A 19,708-nucleotide genomic window follows, 5' to 3' on the forward strand; every position below is an offset into this window, starting at 1 on the left:
TGCTGTGGGCGGAGCTAAAGAGTCACATTCGAGCTCCAGGAGGCGTGCTGTGGGCGGAGCTAAAGAGTCACAGTCGAGCTCCAGGAGGTGTGCTGTGGGCGGAGCTAAAGAGTCACAGTCGAGCTCCAGGAGGTGTGCTGTGGGCGGAGCTAAAGAGTCACATTCAAGCTCCAGGAGGCGTGCTGTGGGCGGAGCTAAAGAGTCACATTCGAGCTCCAGGAGGCGTGCTGTGGGCGGAGCTAAAGAGTCACAGTCGAGCTCCAGGAGGTGTGCTGTGGGCGGAGCTAAAGAGTCACAGTCGAGCTCCAGGAGGTGTGCTGTGGGCGGAGCTAAAGAGTCACAAGCACGGAGTGGTTTTAGGATAAACAAATGGACACTTACGGTGGTCAGCTAAACAAATTTATTTAAACACACACAATACATTATTGCATTATCCATGAATAACTTTTGATTCACTTATGTGCCGATTGCCATCAAAACACAGACATTTGATGCCTTTGGTTCCGACTCATGACCGGGATATTTTATCGCTCCGTCTTTCAGTTTCAAACTATCTGCATATCCAGCATCGAACTGGGCCTTGTTTATGAAACATTCGTCAACCGAAATGCCGGGAACAAACAAACATACTTGCACAACTCTGTTGCTGCCCCGGAAAAAAATAACTGCATCCACTTTTCCCTTAACGCTGGGATCTTTGGGAAGCTGAACAAGGTTATCTTTCCCTCACAACCAACACGTGTCTTTGGTGACATTGTTGATTTTGTGGTTCAAAAACAAATCTGTCAAATCTTTCTCGAGCACGAACGAAGCACGTTGATGGGTCTGCTCTCGCTCTCGCTCTGGTTGATGTGTGTGTGTGTCCGCGATCTTCCGGGAGAAGTAGCAGATATGTTCCTGTGACAAATCTGTCTGATCGTCACCGCTGAGGGAGCAGCACTGGCACGCACACACAAACGCACTTGCATACATACCCTATTCACTCTCCAGTCCCGTCCTCACCTGTTGTTTTGCTATCGGCAACGCGGGTGCACACGCCGGTCCGATGGCTCACGGACATTTCTCCACACCACATTTCCCTTCAGTCCAGTAGCATACCCGATCATTACACACACACACACACACACACACACATCGTCCGTGTCTTGTGTTTTGTTCAAGTGTCTTCATTTGTTTGTTTGTTTTATGGGGGTAGTCGGGCTTCTGGCGGGTAAACGCTGCATCGGCCAAACCGAGCAGACGAAGAGCGGATATTTATGACGTAATAGTTGGATAGCGCAGTGCCGCCAAAGCCGGTGAAACCATTGTCTTGTGATTAGGGGGGGATTATATGTGAATTAAGTGTTTGGTATTTATGTGTTTCGGTGTTGTTGATAATGATGTATTATTACAATGTATTTATTTGATAATTACCAGTGAGAAATATTGTTTAATGTTGATTGATGAACATTTTGGTGGGTACAATGTAACTGGTAAGAGTTTGTATATCTTTACCTCTCAATGGGTTTTTCCAAAGAAGGCGGAGTCTGGCCTATAAAAAGGGAGGCTAGACTCACAATCAGGACTTGTTAACCAAGTCAGAGCAAGAGTGCAACTGCGGTGCCTCAAGCAAACCTTTTACTGTGGATACGTTTTGGAAATTTCCCAGTCTTTATTTTTATTTTATTTATTTTTGGTACTTCCTAGGTTTTTGTGTGCACCTGTATATACATATTTCACTGTGGACTGTCTGTTTTTTGGCACTGTAAATAAACTACACCTTGCACGAGAGTGCTCTGCGAGTAAGCCATCATTTTGTTTACATCCTCACGGACCCAAGTTACCTTTATTCCCTTCCCCGGAAGCGAGCAGTGGTCTCGCTTCATCACAGTTCCGCATACATATTAACATTATTATATCCATCTGTGAAGAGTATCGTATGAAGGAAGGAGGAGAAGACAGGGTCGGCTGGGTGAGCTCTCAAAACTCTTTATTTACACAAAATAAAATATTTGCCGTAGTATCTCTCACCTTACCAGATAGTCAGTGTGCTTTTATAATGTCCCTCCATGCCAATTACTGCCATCAGAAACAGGTGTTAGTCATGTTGCACTTGACCACTTACTCACTGCTTATCTCCCATCTTGTTCTCCCATTGCTGATTCCACTGTACCACTCACTGCTGTGGTTAGCATCACTCGCGTCCCCCACTCACTGCTGTGGTTAGCATCACTCGCGTCCCCCACTCACTGCTGTGGTTAGCATCACTCGCGTCCCCCAAGCCACATACGCCCACCACCCGACTCAGGCCGGGGAGCCATCAGAAACAGGTGTTAGTCATGTTGCACTTGACCACTTACTCACTGCTCATCTCCCATCTTGTTCTCCCATTGCTGATTCCGCTGTACCACTCACTGCTGTGGTTAGCATCACTCGCGTCCCCCACTCACTGCTGTGGTTAGCATCACTCGCGTCCCCCAAGCCACATACGCCCACCACCCGACTCAGGCCGGGGAGCCATCAGAAACAGGTGTTAGTCATGTTGCACTTGACCCACTTACTCACTGCTCATCTCCTGTCTTGTTCTCCTAAGCCCAGTTACCTTACCTCCACACACCCAACCGCACACTTCCACGGGTTCGCCATTAGATCACTCTCAGTAATCTCAGGAGAGCTAGCAGATGTTTCACATGCCGCAGCCAATACTGTAAATGATTATATCATCCAGATAGGCAGAGTGGCAGTGCGATCCTGTCCATGAGACGCTGAAAGATAGCGTGTGTCCTGAACAAACCCAAAAGGAAGAGTAACTAATTGGTGTAATTCAGTGTTATAAAAATGGCGTACCACGGTCCGGATCCAGACAATGGCTTGGTTCCATCCAGACCGCAAGACATAATTGTGCCATTTTACCATTTCTACGTCAAAACAATGGAGTGGTTCACACCACAAGCACTCAGGGTTGTTTGTGGTAATGATTTTTCAGAGCTATATCTATAATATTTTTTATATCGAGCCAAAAGTGCTTTATTCAAAAAAGGGGGGAGAAGGAGGAGGAGGAGGAGGGAGGGTCGAGTTAGCCTCCGTTTTGTTTGACAATACTTCGAGCGTCAACAAGAAGTGACGTCACCCAACATCGTTTAGAGCAGCTTTAACCCTCTGGGGTCTGAGGTGTTTTTGGGGTCCTTGAGATGTTCTGACATGCCCTGACATTTGTGCTTTTTTCAGTTGCTTATAAACATAGTAATGGCAAAATAAAAAAAAACACACTATTTAGCACAAACAGGGCTACCATAATATGTGAGCAACAAGAATGTACATTCTGCATTTTTGAGAGAATAATGTTTATGCGTGGTTATTGAAAAAACTAAAAACTAAAGTTTCTGAAATAAGGCCATAAAACACATACTAAATATGTGCCAATAAGACTTTTGTCTAATAGATGTCATCGCCTAGTGTTTTTTCTTCAAAATGATGTGAAAATCACCCTGCCAAGGGTGCAAAGCACTTTTGCAAAGCACTTTCTGTTTGGAAAGGCAATATTCGAGTGGGCGTCACAGATCATGCATATTTAGTGGTTCACACCTCAGGAGACAATGGGGCCTGCATACTTAATTAGCCATTCAGTCAGGTGAGTCACTGAGCCACAAGAATGCAAGAGCAACAGTTGGAAGCATCTCAATTCTTTTTTATTTTTCCACATATTGTGCTTGCAATTTGGCCTATAATATCCAAGGAAAACATGTCTAGTAATTGTGCAGTTAATTCTCATACTGTATTTTCAGTTTTGGAATATTTATCCTCTCCCCAAATTTGTCACTAATAAAACACAATAAAAATTATTTAAAGAAAAGGCTTATATTTACCTTTTAATAGTTTGTTTACATCTACCTTGTAAATATATTTTTTTATTAAAAAGGTTACAATTACAACAACAATTCAAGTGTAATCATTCTTTGTAAAAACTAAATTATACATTTTATCATACATATTTCAAAGTTAAGGATTTGATTGATTATTTGATTACTTTATTTTTGACAAAACATACTATATTTAACATGAGCAAATATTGGCAAACAAAAGCTTATTTGAGGTGGCAGATATTTTACAGTAAAAATGTATAATCTATCCAAAACTAATCAACGAAATGTTGTCTTTCATATGTCTGTAACATAGGTCTTTCATTTTTATTATAAGAAATATAAATGTTAATTTGCAGTTTAATACGTTGCTTATACAAATACATTTTATTTCAACATATTTCAGTCGATTTTTACTCAGTATAGCAATACAGTTTGCTAAAACCGAAACATTCATTCACAAACAGAAACGCCTGACTGTAACGTTGTTTTTATGAAATATTAGGGCATATAAATGTTAATTTTCAGTTTAATACGTTGCTTATACAAATAGCCTACATTTTATTTCAACATATTTCTGTCGATTTTTACTCAGCTCAGTATAGCAATACAGTTTGCTAAAACATCATCATTCATTCACACAGAGACGCAATTTAAATTTAAACTGTCTTTTTGCGAGCTGTGGTAAACAGCGCGCATCTCTGCGGCTGCCGTTCATTCATTCACAGAAACGCGATTAACTTGAGAAGGAAAAAAAACGTACTACATATTCGGATCCTCTCTCCTGCAATACCCGCACTCTGAGGTAGATTTTCCATTATTATTATTCCTCACAGCGCTGCCAGATGGTGTAAACACGTAGGCTACAATGATCTGAATAAACTTGTGTTTTCTCGAGCTGATATGGGGGCGTTCACAGGTTTGCCTCAGTAATTTGCGTTTGAATAGCACGCGCTCTCCGTGGGCGGAGTCACATTACCTTTGAATGAGCTGTAATGAGCTCGACTGGAATCGCTCTCTTTTAATACAGATTTCACAAGATGAGAATATTTGTTTTTTATATAAATTACCTCATTTTAAAGAAGAGAATTCAAGCTTCATGCCTGTGTGTCTGTATGCCTGTTTGACTCAGTATTCGCTGAGTTATTGTTCATTTTCGGACGCGTTTCAGAATGGTCTTCACTGACAGAGAGAAGGCAGAACTCGCATCATGTTTATTTTTCTTTATTTGGCAAAAAGCACAACAGTTTGTTTTTATTGTGAGTATACAGAAAAATAATACACATTTAACAGAATCGATTGATGTATGAAACTTGCTTGTAATATCAAAGTCAACAGAGCAAAATTAATTTCTTTTGAACTGAACTGAAAAAAATCCAGCAAAACGCGTGGGCGCGTTTGCCGACCTCAGAGGGTTAAGAGCTGCAGATGACACGGTTATTTGAAAGGGGTCATACACTGAGAATTTAAATGTTCCTTGATCCTTTTACAGTTAAGAGTCCACTTAGTCGCGATCTCACACCAGTCACCACCGCACCAATTCCTCCTGCTTTGTCGACATTCACTTCCAGTCCCATGGTCAACACGGTGCCCTACTCTGGTGTGGCGGAGGATTGCAACGGATTCCGGATACAATGTTTACTGGCCCTGTTGATGCAGCCGCATTATTTTCCCACTGAGCGAGTGAATGTGGCCTTCATTATTTCACTGCTGACGGGATGAGTGCTTCAGTCGGCTGAGACGTTCTGGCAACAAGCGGGACCCATAAAATAATCCCTGAACAGTTTTGTTGATCACTTCTGTGAGGTATTTGGAAAGCCTTTAGGCGATTCCTCTGTCAGTAATCAATTATACCATACCCGTCAGGGATGATTATGCTTTAAAGTTCTGCAAGCTGGCTGCTGCAAGTGGATGGAACGAGCCTATAGTTTATAGTTTGTAGTTTATGTATCAGTTCAACTTCTCTCACTTCCATTGTATTTTTCTGTCACCAATGTGTTTGTTTTAGTCATCACCCTCATTGTCTCTGGGTCAGCCCGGAACTTCATCTCCAGGGAGCTCTGCACCAGCTCAACCTCCAAAAGACTGCCAATGAAACAAGTTACCAAGTACGCTCAGTAACTGGAAAACCGCTCAGCTGTGAGAATGTCCGCTTCCGCGCTGGTTCCATACAAGTCGGTCTTGGTCAATTATATTGTGAAGAAATCCATCCTCTAGTTCTGCAAAAGTTCACCGCTGGCGTCCGTGGCTTGTCAAACATCAACCAATCATCTCCTAGACTTCTGGTGAAATCCTGAAGTGGGGTGATCACTGTTTTCCTACCCGTTTCCCAGACTTACTGTTGCGGTCTCCAATTTCTTTTCAACCTCTTCAAGTGCCACCTTCAATGAAAGCCTGATCGAACTCCAATCAGTGGAAAATCCTGACTGCTATGCCCCCTTCAGAGATGGTTTTTGCCCAAGACGAGCCACCCAAATTACCACCTCGCAGGCCATGGGACTGTGCAGTCGACTTATTTCTGGGTTAACCTTCTGGGGTCTGAGGGTATTTTGGGGCCCTGGAGAAGTTTTGACATGCCTTGACATTTCTGCTTTTTTCAGTTACTTTAAAACATATTAATGGCTAATGTCTGATTATACTGTATTCAGCACAAACAGCGCTACAGTAATATGTGAGCAGCATGTATGTACATGTTTGTATTTATGAGAATATGTTTATGCGTGTTTTTGGAAAAAAATAACCTAAATGTTAAGTTACTGAAATAACACCATATAACACATAGTAAACATTTGTTCACAAGACTTTTCAGAACAGCATCTTGTTTTTTCTTCAAAATGATGTGAAAATTATCCTGAGCACTCACTCATACAAAACAATATAGTCATTTAACTTTTGTAAGACACTTTTAGTGTCAGAATGGCTGTATGCGTGGGTTAGGGTTAGGGTTAGGTTAGGTTAGGTTCATGGCGTGAAACATCATGAATAATGCAGTGATTCACACCTGAGGAGACAAAGACCCTCCCCTGGGAACATCATGAGGAATGTGACTGGGAACTATAGAGAATGAATGTGAGGAGACTTAATGATTGAATGTATTGTTTGTAGTTTATTCACAAAATCAAGTTTAAGTTAAAAGTTGTAATACATTTTCTTTACATAAAAACTTTACTTAAAAACTTTAGACCTACACTACCGTTCAAAAGTTTTAGGTCTGTACATAATTTTTTTTTTTTAAAAGAAGTCTCTTCTGCTCACCAAGGCTGCATTTATTTACAAAAGACAGTTCAAAAGAAACATTTGGGCCAAAAGTGCAAACAGAGTGAGTGCAAGAAGAAATGAAAATAATTAAAGTGTTCAGTGCACACAGAGAGAGACGAGAGTCTTACTGAAGATGGATGGTTTGTATGAGCCTACTCATCCACCTATGCGTATAGCCTACTCACTCACATGGTATTGCACATAAGCTTTGTAAACTTTGAAGAGAACAGTTCACAGCACACAGTTTTGAGAATATAGTTACATGTCTTTGTGCCATTTTTGAAAACAGTTCCTGTTCAACTGAAGACAAAAGTGAACATTACATGCCTGCCATTTCCAAGGTGTACTTTGCAAAGCACACAGCTCTTGCGACCAACTGTGGAAATATTCTTTGCATCTGAGCCCAGCTCAGCTCCTGGAACGGGTATATGGTCACTACTGGTTTGTTTTGGTGCTACTTTCTGTGACACACCACAGAGCTCTGCAATAAGCCTTTCCATGAACTCTTTATAGGTCATGTTACCACATAGCTCTTTGTGGATAAGGAAAGCATTGGTGGCAGCAATGTCCAAGAAGTGTAGAAAGATCTTTCTGTACCACTTCATTGTTTTGTGCTGTGTTGTGTAGTACTGTAAGAGCTGATCGGACAGGTCCACACCCCCCATGTGTTTGTTGTATTCAGTCACAGGTGCAGGACATGGAAATGTCGTTGTCCTCCATGTATCTTGTGTTTTCACCCTCCTCTGCACAGTCTCACCAGTATAAGCGGAATGAATGGTGGAACAGACAGATACCTCTCGTGTGTCCATCCACTTGTACAAGAGGTCCATCCCGAATCCACCTGACGGATCCCCTGGCAGATTTTTTAGAGAGTGAATTAGCTGCATCACGTGGGCAGTCCTTCCTGCTGTCCCTGTAAGTCCCACATGTACCAAACTTCATTGCAAACAAGTCTTTTAGGAGCTTTGGGCTTGTGTAGAAACTGTCCATGTACACATGGTACCCAGAGCCTAAAACTCTACAGTCCAAAAGAGATGTTACAGCATCACGTGACAGTCCATGGCCTGTGGGAAAGTTGTTCTTTCCTGCATACACAGAAAAGTCCAAAGTGTATCCATTTAATGAGTCTGCAAGAACAAACAACTTGAAACCCCACCTTGTTGGCTTAGCTTTTATGAACTGTGTCATACCTGAGTGTGCTTTCCATGCCACCATTCTTTCATCCACAGCTAAGTTTCTTTTAGGATGATAGATGGCTTTACAAGCATAACGGATAGTGTCCATGAGAGGTTTGACCCTGAAAAGACGGTCATGTTCAGCTGTGCCACTCTTTCTGTCATTCTCCTTATCTGCATCTGGGAGACTCATGTGCACATTCCATGAAATGGTGCGGTATCGGTCTCTTGACATGATTGTGGCAGGAAAAGGCAAAGAGAAAAGACTGTCTTGCCGCCAGTAGTCCCTGATGGAGCTGACCTTCTCCATGGCCATTTAAACAGCAGCCCAATGTAGCTGTACATCTCACTGATGCTGACATCAGTCCATTTATATTTGCGGTCCCTTTTGCAATTGCACCAGCAGCCTGAGCATTGGTGTTGTGGCACAGAGTTGACACTGCATTCTCAGAAAAAAAAACATTTTGAAGACACTCTGGGGAGTGTGTGTGTGTCAGCAGGACTCAGCTGTGGTCCAGGTTCCCGTGCGGGCAGGAAGCTCAGAGGCTGTGGAACCATATCAATGTCAGTCTCTGTTGCTTGTCTGAATGTGTGTCTTGGCCCTCTTTGCAACAGGTGTCTGATGATCACCATCATCTTTATAGCTGTAAAACAAAGAACTGTGAGCATTTTTATTACACAAAAAATACACGACACGCGTGCCCTCCCAGTGCGAGGTGAAGGTGAGAGTGGTGCTACCACATTCCTATAAAAATAATAATATTAATAAAGGTTGAACAAAGTACTATGCCAATGGGCAATCAGCATGTTGATAAAACAACAAAAAATAAGCTCTTTTATATTAACATTACCAATCACTAATTGTAATATTGGGCATGCATAACAACAACACCACAATTTTTGCAAAGCCACACAGGCACATATACATATTGTATCATCACGAAGTATAAAAACAATTGACCTAACATCTGTAATATAGTGGGTAAATATGTACTTGCTCTTTCTGATTTCCGTCTGTGTTGCTGCGCGCCCTCTGAGGTGCAGGTGAAGGTGATGCAGCTACAGTACATTCCTTTAAATAAAAGTTGAAAACTATTATTACATATTTCAAAGTATAGTACCATTAGCCTATATAAATAACTGATGTGAATATCGGTAGACGTGTGCTGTATATGTGTGTCAGTGGGCCATTCCCGCAAACATCAAGACATATGCACACTTCATCAACCATATTTACACAGTTCAGCACATTTACAACAGATATTTGCGAGCACATGCTTCATTGATGATAATGAGGCAGCCTTACACACTATAGTCAAAATATAATCTATACATACATAATATTTTTATAATATAATATATTTATATTATTATTACATATCATACAGCATATAGCCTATAGGCTAGACCATGTGAATGTAACTAAAATCTGCCTATTAAGATATATTTTAAATTTCAATACTGTGAATACTGGATGGCAAGTCTGGAAATAGTCCAACCAGTAAAATATGTTTATGTGAAACTTGCTGCTTTTAAGGCATTTGGCTGGGGGCGTTTATCTATTTTGCATAGATGTTCTCAACACATTATCTTATGAATAGCGCGCTCTGCGAGTGGGTGTGAACACATTAAAGATAATTAGCTGAAACTGTACTTCTCTTTAGTTTCACACAGATTACATTGCAGGAGAATATTTATTTTAAATGTGAATTGTTTTATTTAAAGGTAGACGTTTAAAGCTTTCTTTAGACGTATGTTTCATGTTTGTGTGATAAGTATTAGCTGAGTTTCAGTTCATTTTCCAGACTTGTTTCAGAAAGATGTTTGCGGAGACCGTTTACTTGAATTATTTTACAAAAATACAAGGTTTTGATGTTAATGTGAGTGTACACAAATAAAAGAAGACCCTCTATAGTTTACAGTATAATCATGTATTGATTTTATTTATATGACCATAAATGACGGAGTATTTTAAGTCTATGTTGCTGCGTTTGCCGACCCCAGAGGGGGAATCCATCTGCCACGCAAGCTTTCCATCCAGACCTCAACAAGCCCTTCATCGTGATGGCAGACGCCTCTACTACAGGCATAGGAGCAGGGCTTTCTCAGCAGCAGGAGACACCTCCTAAACTCCATCCATGTGCCTTCTCCCGAAAGCTTACCCCGGTGGGGAGGAACTACGACATTGGCAATAGAGTTACTTGCCATAAAATTGGGTCTTGAAGAATGGAGGCATTGGTTTGAAGGCACCCATCATCCATTTACTGATCACACGCATCTCGAATATCTGCGTGAGGGCAGGACACTCAACTCCTGTCACCCACTTCGATATCCATGTTTCCTATCTCGTGTCCATGCTCATGATGATACAAATTAATATCCTGACCAAGACATTTTTTTCATCGGAAGGCCAATTAAATGGTCCATAGAGGAACAACTGAGACAAGCCAATGCCTCTGGGAATCCTGCGCCGGGGTGTCCATCAGTTCGCCAGTATATTCCACACATTCACTGTACCCCTCTAATGACCTCAAGGTTTGTCAGACAGTTTGTGCAGGAATGCTCCAATTGTGCCATCACAAAAACTCCACGCCACCTACCCATCTGGCAAACTTCTTCCTCCGCCTATTCCAAGATGTCCCTGGTCACACCAAGGAGTGGACAAATCACAGACTTAACCCCTTCAGATGGTTTCACCTGTGTCCTAGTCATAGGATCGCTTCTCCAAGGCCTGCCGACTAGTCCCTCTAAAAGGTTTACCCACCGCCATGGAAACAGCTAAACACATCTAATCACGTCTTTAGGAACTTCAGACTCCCAGAAGACATTGTTTCAGACTGTGGATTGCAATTAATTTCTAGAATATGGAAGGCATTCCTCTCTCTCCTAGGTGTGAACGTAAGCCTGTCATCTCACCCCTCACCCCCACCCTTTGTGCTCGGTTACCAGGCACTGTTGTTCCCGTGATCCGGGGAACCATCCAACGTCCCAGCAGTGGATCACAGGTTCCGAGAGAGTGAGAGGGTTTGGGATTCTGTACACCATCATTTACCCACACATCCCACATTCCATGCATCTCATCTGAAACCTCCCCATTCCCCATTCTCTTCTTCTCCCACAGATCCTGGTCTTGTGGAGGATCTCCCCTGCCTCTAGTCATGGAGGATGGAGCCATTTACTCTGTATGTGAGATCCTGGATTCACCTGGGGGTCTCGTTTTATAAAACTGTGCGTAGGATCCAAGAGAAAAAGTGTCTACGAATTGTATGACAAGAAGAGAAAGGCCTCTGAAGAAAGAAACAAGACCAGAGTGTTTTTGGGAGAATATTTCACACGTTGGCGTGCGCTAAAAGCACAGGTTGGGCTTCCCACTGATGCCTCAGTCGCAAAGTTTCTACTCGACAGGTAAAGTTTGGCATGCTATTTGGAGAAATCCTTTAAAATCACTGCTAGTAAAAGTTAATGTAAGCTATGATTAGCGATGCTAGCCCTGGCACAAGTCACGCACCGACAGCAAATTAAGAACTTAACTCCATTAATGAGAGACCTATTTAATCTAAATGTGTATATCAGATGAAAAACATAGTTTAAATCATATTTTTTTTTATTTAAACTTTTATTGTGAACATGCACTGTATTTTTTATTAGGACTCATAATGAAGATTTAAAGTGTATTCATAATGTGCGTATGCATGGCTCAGAGTTTACTTACAGGTGCGCACATTCTCCCGTCAAGTTTGTTTTTAATAGATCACAATCTTTGCGTGGGAAGTGGCGTACGCACGTTTCCAGGCCAGTTTTGTGAGTACGTCACGCTTATAAATGAGACCCTTTAACCCTCTGGGGTCTGAGGTGTTTTTGGGGTCCTTGAGATGTTCTGACATGCCCTGACATTTGTGCTTTTTTCAGTTGCTTATAAACATATTAATGGCAAAAAAAAAATTACACACTATTTAGCACAAACAGGGCTACCATAATATGTGAGCAACAATAATGTACATGTCTGCATTTTTGAGAGAATAATGTTTATGCGTGGTTATTGAAAAAACTAAAAACTAAAGTTTCTGAAATAAGGCCATAAAACACATACTAAATATGTGCCAATAAGACTTTTGTCTAATAGATGTCATTGCCTAGTGTTTTTTCTTCAAAATGATGTGAAAATCACCCTGCCTAATCATTCACATAACACAATACATTGATTTGAATTTTGCAAAGCACTTTCTGTTTGGAAAGGCCATATGCGGAGTGGGCGTCACAGATCATGCATATGTAGTGGTTCACACCTCAGGAGACAATGGGGCCCGCATACTTAATTAGCCATTCATTCAGGTGAGTCACTGAGCCACAAGAATGCAAGAGCAACAGTTGGAAGCATCTCAATTCTTTTTTATTTTTCCACATATTGTGCTTGCAATTTGGCCTATAATATCCAAGGAAAACATGTCTAGTAATTGTGCAGTTAATTCTCATACTGTATTTTCAGTTTTGGAATATTTATCCTCTCCCCAAATTTGTCACTAATAAAACACAATAAAAATTATTTAAAGAAAAGGCTTATATTTACCTTTTAAAAGTTTGTTTACATCTACCTTGTAAATATATATTTTTATTAAAAAGGTTACAATTACAACAACAATTCAAGTGTAATCTTTCTTTGTAAAAACTAAAGTATACATTTTATCATACATATTTCAAAGTTAAAAAGGTTACAACAACAATAATTACAATTTCAACAATATTTCAAGTGTACTCTTTTTTTGTAAAAAAAAAAAGATTATAGGCCTACATTTTATCTATGTATTCATTACTTTGAATATAGCCAACATTGGAACAGCTAACATCTTAGTTGATGACTTTATTTTTGACAAAAATAGTAGGCTATTTTATATATAGAAATTGCTAAACAAAAGCTTATTTGATGTGGCAGTATATTCTACAGTAAAAACTGTACCCAAATCTAACCCATTCAGACCTTATGTTGTGATTGCTAGCCTATATTTACTTTAAATCCAGGAAATTTGTTAATGAAAAAATTATTAAAATTAAGATACAATTGATACAAAACGAAATTCGTTTTAAAGAAAGGATTTGTACTTTCTGTTTTGAGGTCTCTGTGAATGTTTGAAAGTATTTTAGTGCTTAGAGCGCTCGCGTCCATAATGGAGAACTGTCAGGTAATATTGTTTTTTTCCTCATAAATGCGAACACGAAAAATAAAAGACAAAAGACTTTTAAGTAAAACTTACTCCGAAATTGTGTCCTCGGCGGAATTCGCTCTTCAATATGCTGCCGTTCGTCGTCTGTTACAATCTTCCTCTGAGGAAACAACCCGGCGCTGTCCAGAATCATCTGAAGGGCGTCTTTATTACCGGAGAAGCGTGCCATACTCAAAACGAGATGAACTATCAGTAAGTCTGATAGAAACTGTGTTTTTATGGCATTGATCGGGGGGCGTATGCGATGCATACTAGATCACCTAAACTATTTACATGTGAATCGCGCCGGGGGCGGGGCGGCCGCAGCTCATTTAGAGATAATGAAGGGAGAAGGAAAAACGGTAACTCTCCTTGCTTTCAAGCGGATTACATGAGTTGAAAACATTTGTGTTTTATATAAATAACTTCATTTAAAAGAAGAGATTTCAAGCTTCATAAAGACATAACTCACATGCCTGTGTGAGAAGTATTCGCTGAGTTATGATTCATTTTCGGACGCGTTTCAGAATGGACTACACGGACAGAGAGAAGGCAGAACCTAGCTTCGTGTTTATTTTTCTTTATTTGGCAAAAAGCACCACACTTTGTTTTTATTGTGAGTATACACAAAAATAATACACATTTAACAGAATCGATTGATGTATGAAACTCCTATGGAAAATCAAAGTCAACAGAGTATTTCTGAGTTTCTTTTACACTGATAAAAAAAAGCGAGCTGGTATCGCCGGCGATACCGCCGACCTCAGGGGGGTTAGGGTACCTCGTGGACTGGGAGGAGTATGGACCCGAAGAAAGTTCCTGGGTACCAAGAGACGACATACTTGATCCAACGTTACTCCCCTCCTTCCACGAGAAACATCCTGAAACATCCAGCACCACACAGCAGAGGTCAACCACCTCGACATCAGGGTCACCGGTCCTCGGGAGTGGGCCGTGGAGAGGGGGATACTGTCATGGATTTGCCAGGCTCCAACGTTACTCCCTAACTACGATCCCAATCACCAGAGTACTGATCACCCACACCTGCAGCTCATTATCTCGTCAATCACTCTCAGTGTAAAAGCACACACTTCAGTTGCACTCATTGTCTAGTCTCAACTTGGACTTCAGGTATCTTCCCATGCGCTTGGACTGTGATTAACTACCTCCTGTGATTATCCTCTTACCTCATTCCTGTATTACCAGCCCTTGTGATCCTATTCCAGTGTCTCTCCAGCGTTCTCTTCACAGAAATAATAAAAGGTTGTGGTAAAAACTCACCACTTTGAATTATATATTTTTTTATGTTGTCTTTATCTGCTGACAAGAAAGTTTGGAGTTGGGGTTGCATATATGCAAATAATCTTATATAATAATAAATTAATATTAATATTAATTTCAGTATTTAAATCTGTAACTGTTAGCCAGAGGTCACTAGACTCTAGACTTCTGCATTGTCCGTCATCTTTACGGACTGGGTCATAAAAATTCTGTCTATTAATCTATTATTAACTGTCATTTGAATTTTCCTATTTTAATGATAATAAGCCATTTAATAGGCTCTGTTTTTGCTCACATTTTCATTTTTATTCACAAATTTACAGCACAAGCAGATAGGCTAAATTATGCATTTATTAACATAAGAAGAGAAAGTTGAACAGAGATTGTGGGTCACTTTCCAGGTTTCGTCATGAATGTTTGTCCAATAAATCGCAATAAGCTTTGTTAGTTTAGATATGAAACAAAGTCTCAGCTTTGAAATTCTGTCAATTTTATCACAAAATTCAAACAATAAATACCGTTTTGGCACTCTTTTAATGTGATGTGAAAGATCACTGTAGCGCCTGAGTTCAAGTGGAGTAAACTCTTTACTACGTTACAGAAGGAAATTAACATGAATGAACATCAGAAAATATGTTGAAAGATACAGAACAATTTACCAAAATCCGTATCATGTCTCTCACGTAATCGCTCAATCCATGTTTCAAAATATAAAACCCCCGCTTGTAAACAGAAAAGCCATTCGTTGACCAGCTTGCACTCGCCACCAAGTGGACAGGAGTGAGAATTGCAGTTACAGGTTACAATACATCACTCTCAGAGTAATCTGGCAGAATGAGGGACGGCTTTCAGATTTTTACTTCACTGCAAAAAAAATTCTGCCAATGATGGAACATTTTTAGTTAACGCGACCTCTGCTGTTAGCATTAGTTAATGTACAGTGAAGTAACATGAGTGAAATGAACAACTGTATCGGAATTGACAAAGATTAATAAATGCTGAAAAACTGTATTGGTCATTGTTTGTTCATGTTAGTTTATGCAGTAACCTATCCTAACAAATACAACTTTATTGTAAAGTGTTACCATCATATACATGAACACACACATCATGCTATACATTTTACGTTAATATAGAATGTATTTGTTTAAATTTGTATTTGTCAGGGATCACTGGTGATCCCAGATTATTTTAGTTCAAAATATGTTTGAGCTTATATATCTCAAAATTAATAACAGTCTGGTTAATTTTGAGTCTTGAACTATAAACTCTCAAGTGTTGGCTTTCTAAATGTATGTGTGTTATGTTTCTATTCAGAATTACTTATGAGCAGTAACCTTTTTATTTTGGGCATTTCATGTATGCAGCACTTGCCAAAATTGAGGGTGATGGGGAAGGGGTTAAAATGCCCCTTTATGATATTTTAAAGGCCCCTAATTTGTTTTGGAGTCTCCTACTACAGGTTTACATGCACCAAAGTTCAAAACACTGTTTCATTTTCACCATTTTCTCATTTTTCACCACATTTTTCAATGATTCTCAAATAACTTGCTCTGCTCTGATTGTTCAGACGGCCCAGTCTGTTGTGATTGGTCTACTCTGCTCGGATTGGTCAGATGGCCCAGTCTGTTGTGATTGGTCTACTCTGCTCGGATTGGTCAGATGGCCCAGTCTGTTGTGATTGGTCTACTCTGATTGGCCAGACAGCTCATTCTGTTGTGATTGATCTACTCTGCTCTGATTGTTCAGACGGCCCAGTCTGTTGTGATTGGTCAACTCTGCTCTGATTGGCCAGTGAAAATTTGAACCACTGGCCCTGGTTGGCGTTGAGAAAAAAGCGTTGAGCACTTATCAATGTTATATGAATTGAATATTTATATTCTGAAAAATCTTTCTTTCTTTCTTTCTTATTTCAGACACCAGTGCAAGAATGGCTATGCAGAACATAACATCCTCTACGTTTAATAATTCAGAGTGTCCATCAATCGATGACTTCCGTAACCAGATCTATTCTACAGTATACTCTATCATCACTGTCTTTGGGCTGATGGGCAATGGCTTTGCCCTTTACGTGCTCCTGCGCACCTACCGCCAGACCTCCGCCTTCCACATCTACATGCTGAACCTGGCCGCGTCAGACCTGCTGTGTGTCAGCACTCTGCCCCTACGGGTGCTCTACTACATCAACAAAGGCCAGTGGAACCTGGGGGACTTTCTCTGCCGGGTGAGCTCCTATGCGCTGTACGTGAACCTCTACTGCAGTGTCTTCTTCATGATGGCTATGAGTTTCACTCGCTTCCTAGCAATCGTGTTCCCGGTGCAGAACCTGAGGCTAGCCACTGAGAAGAAGGCATGGGTAGTTTGCGTGGGCATTTGGATCTTCATTTGCACCACCAGTTCACCCTTCCTGCTCTCTGGTCAGCATATTGATCCAAGGACAAACAAAACCAAGTGTTTCGAACCACCAGAAACGTCAGGCAGCCTAGATAAACTAGTCATACTGAATTACTTTTCCCTGGTGGTGGGTTTTATTATACCTTTCCTGGTTATCTTGATGTGTTATGCAGGCATCTTGCGCACTCTACTTAGAAACAGTAACGGTGTGAACAAGCAGCGTTACACGCGGAACAAGGCCATTCGGATGATCGTTGTGGTGATGCTGGCTTTCCTGGTCAGTTTTATGCCCTATCATATACAACGCACGCTGCATCTCCACTTTAAATCCCGCAAAGACGCCACCTGCGAGGAGGTTAACTATATGCAGAAGTCTGTGGTCATCACCCTCTGCCTGGCTGCTGCCAACTCATGCTTTGACCCAATGCTCTACTTCTTCTCTGGAGAGAACTTTCGTAACCGCCTCTCCACCTTCCGCAGGGCTTCTGCAAACATGTCTATAACTCAGCGAGACCGGCATGTTCTCCGAAGCTCCCCGCCTGTGGAGGAGAGTGAACTGCAGTGCTGTAATGGGTCAGACAAACTTGGGTAGAGCAGAAGCAGAAGCAGATTTCAAAAAGAAAAGAAAAGAGAAGAAAGCTTTTCTTCAAAATAGTATTAATAATAATTAGAGATTCCTATGTACTACATTCCAGTATTAAGACAAATATTCTGCTCTGTAGATCTTGTGCATGACTAATATTAATATACATTTCAAGAATTATGGGAATATATTTGCAGGTAAAAACATATACTTGGGATATACATTTTATTTTTCAAAAATGCATTTCATAATTATGATATCTGAACCCCCAGTAAGTGGTTATTGGATGTGGTCTGGTATTCATTATTTAACAATTTAAAAGAACACTTAACAAAGGCCTTCTACGTACAATGTTTATTCATTGTCTAATATGCACTTATGACAGCTCTTTTAGATGTATCAATGTAAATGCTTATTTTATTGAAAATAATGTATTTTGAAAACAAATGTAGGACATTAGAGCAAAACAGGCAGAGATGACATCAAAACTGTACAGAAAAGAGAAAGAAGCAGAATTCAAGTGGAATCAGCACTCTAGGACCATCAAAACCAGAGACCCTGTCCATGTGGCACCAGTAAGACTGAGCTAACTAGTCATCTTCCATCGATGATCGTATCAATCAGGCCTCCTCCAACGCAGTCAACCCAAGACAAATGGGCCTGAAGATGGTACATTATAGGGGCGTGATCCCCCTCCCAAGAGAACTCAGATATTTCACTATCATTTTTCAGTCACTCAGTGTTCATGTGTAACTACTGAATAGCTTAACCATGTTTGGTACATGTGTGATTGTTAATTCATTTCCCAAATGTTAATATTAATCAATTATGGGTAAAACATTATCATATTCTGAAGGATAACTGAAGTAAAATTAAGAACTGTAGAATATAAGGAAATATAAACACAGTACAAATGCAGTACATTATAGTTCATCCGCAGTAAATCTATAGTCCAAAGATGAACAAGTTGAGTAATGTCACATCTGTTTTAGGTTTTGTTTCATGTGTTTTAATGTCTTTTATTTTGGTGTTTGGTTCATGTCATGTGATTCCCTGTCACCCTCATGTGATCTTTGTCTCATGTTCTCATAAGGTGTGTTCGACTTTGCCAGGATGTTATCGATCGGTGAGATTTGCTAATTGCAGACGGAGAGTTGAAACCCATTGTGATGCTCACGCTGTGTTTGCGTACTTTATTACTGATGAAGTCGATTAAATGCAATATGTGGCAAATTCACAGAAGTTTTCATGAAGCCACAGAAACAATTTCATTCAATACTTTATGCCCTGCTAAATACAGCGCCTGTATGTACAAGAATACTGTTCAACATAAGCACAGCATAAGTGATCGCTGTCATGCGGTGGATTCGGCCAATCGTGGAACAGCTGTGTCGTCATCAGAGAGAAGCTGCTCAGAATGAGCCAGCCGTCATCTCTCGGATCACTCTCGCGTACTCTGATGGCATACGCAGATCGATCTAGACAGCGCTGCATCAAGTCGAACACAGCCTAAAGATTCGTGGTCCTGTTATCTTGTTTAGTAGTTCTGTGTTGTCATCGGTTGATTTTGTCATGTGTTTGTCCCATTGTCCTGCATTGCCCTTGTGTTTGCCACGTTGGTTGTGCAAAGTCATTTATAGTCAAGTCTATAGTACAACTTCATGTTTATATTTCGATTCATGTTTTGGGTTTAGTTCATGGTTTATGTTTCACATTTTTGGATCATATAAAATGTAAATAAACTACACTTGGGCTTCTATGCCATCGTCCTCATTTGCTCCTTTTCCAGGCAGCGTTATAGAATATACGACCAGCCATGAACCCAGAAGTCTGTCTCTTTCGTCTCCGTCAAGGCGATCACTCCCTAGAGGAGTTCAGTGGACTAAGGTACAAGTGACCTTTTCATGATGTGGCCTTAAAAGGCATTTTTCATAATGGACTAAATGATTTACTAATTAATCTGATGCCTGAGAGCTATTT

At 40.6% G+C, this 19,708-nt stretch overlaps 1 protein-coding gene across 1 annotated transcript in view; it reads left to right on the forward strand.

Moving 5' to 3' along the window:
• The window catches only part of cysltr1 (cysteinyl leukotriene receptor 1), a 26,194-nt gene extending 6,714 nt beyond the window's left edge, over positions 1 to 19,480 (forward strand). Inside the window, exon 2 of the mRNA XM_084430180.1 lies at positions 16,668 to 19,480. Coding sequence (XP_084286306.1) covers positions 16,682 to 17,737 — 1,056 coding nt within the window. The 5' untranslated portion in view covers positions 16,668 to 16,681 and the 3' untranslated portion in view covers positions 17,738 to 19,480. The remainder of the gene's footprint in view (positions 1 to 16,667) is intronic.
• Positions 19,481 to 19,708: the final 228 nt, after the last annotated feature.

The sequence above is a fragment of the Rutilus rutilus genome (genome assembly GCF_951802725.1).
Source record: "Rutilus rutilus genome assembly, chromosome: 14".
NCBI classification, from domain to species: Eukaryota; Metazoa; Chordata; class Actinopteri; order Cypriniformes; family Leuciscidae; genus Rutilus; species Rutilus rutilus.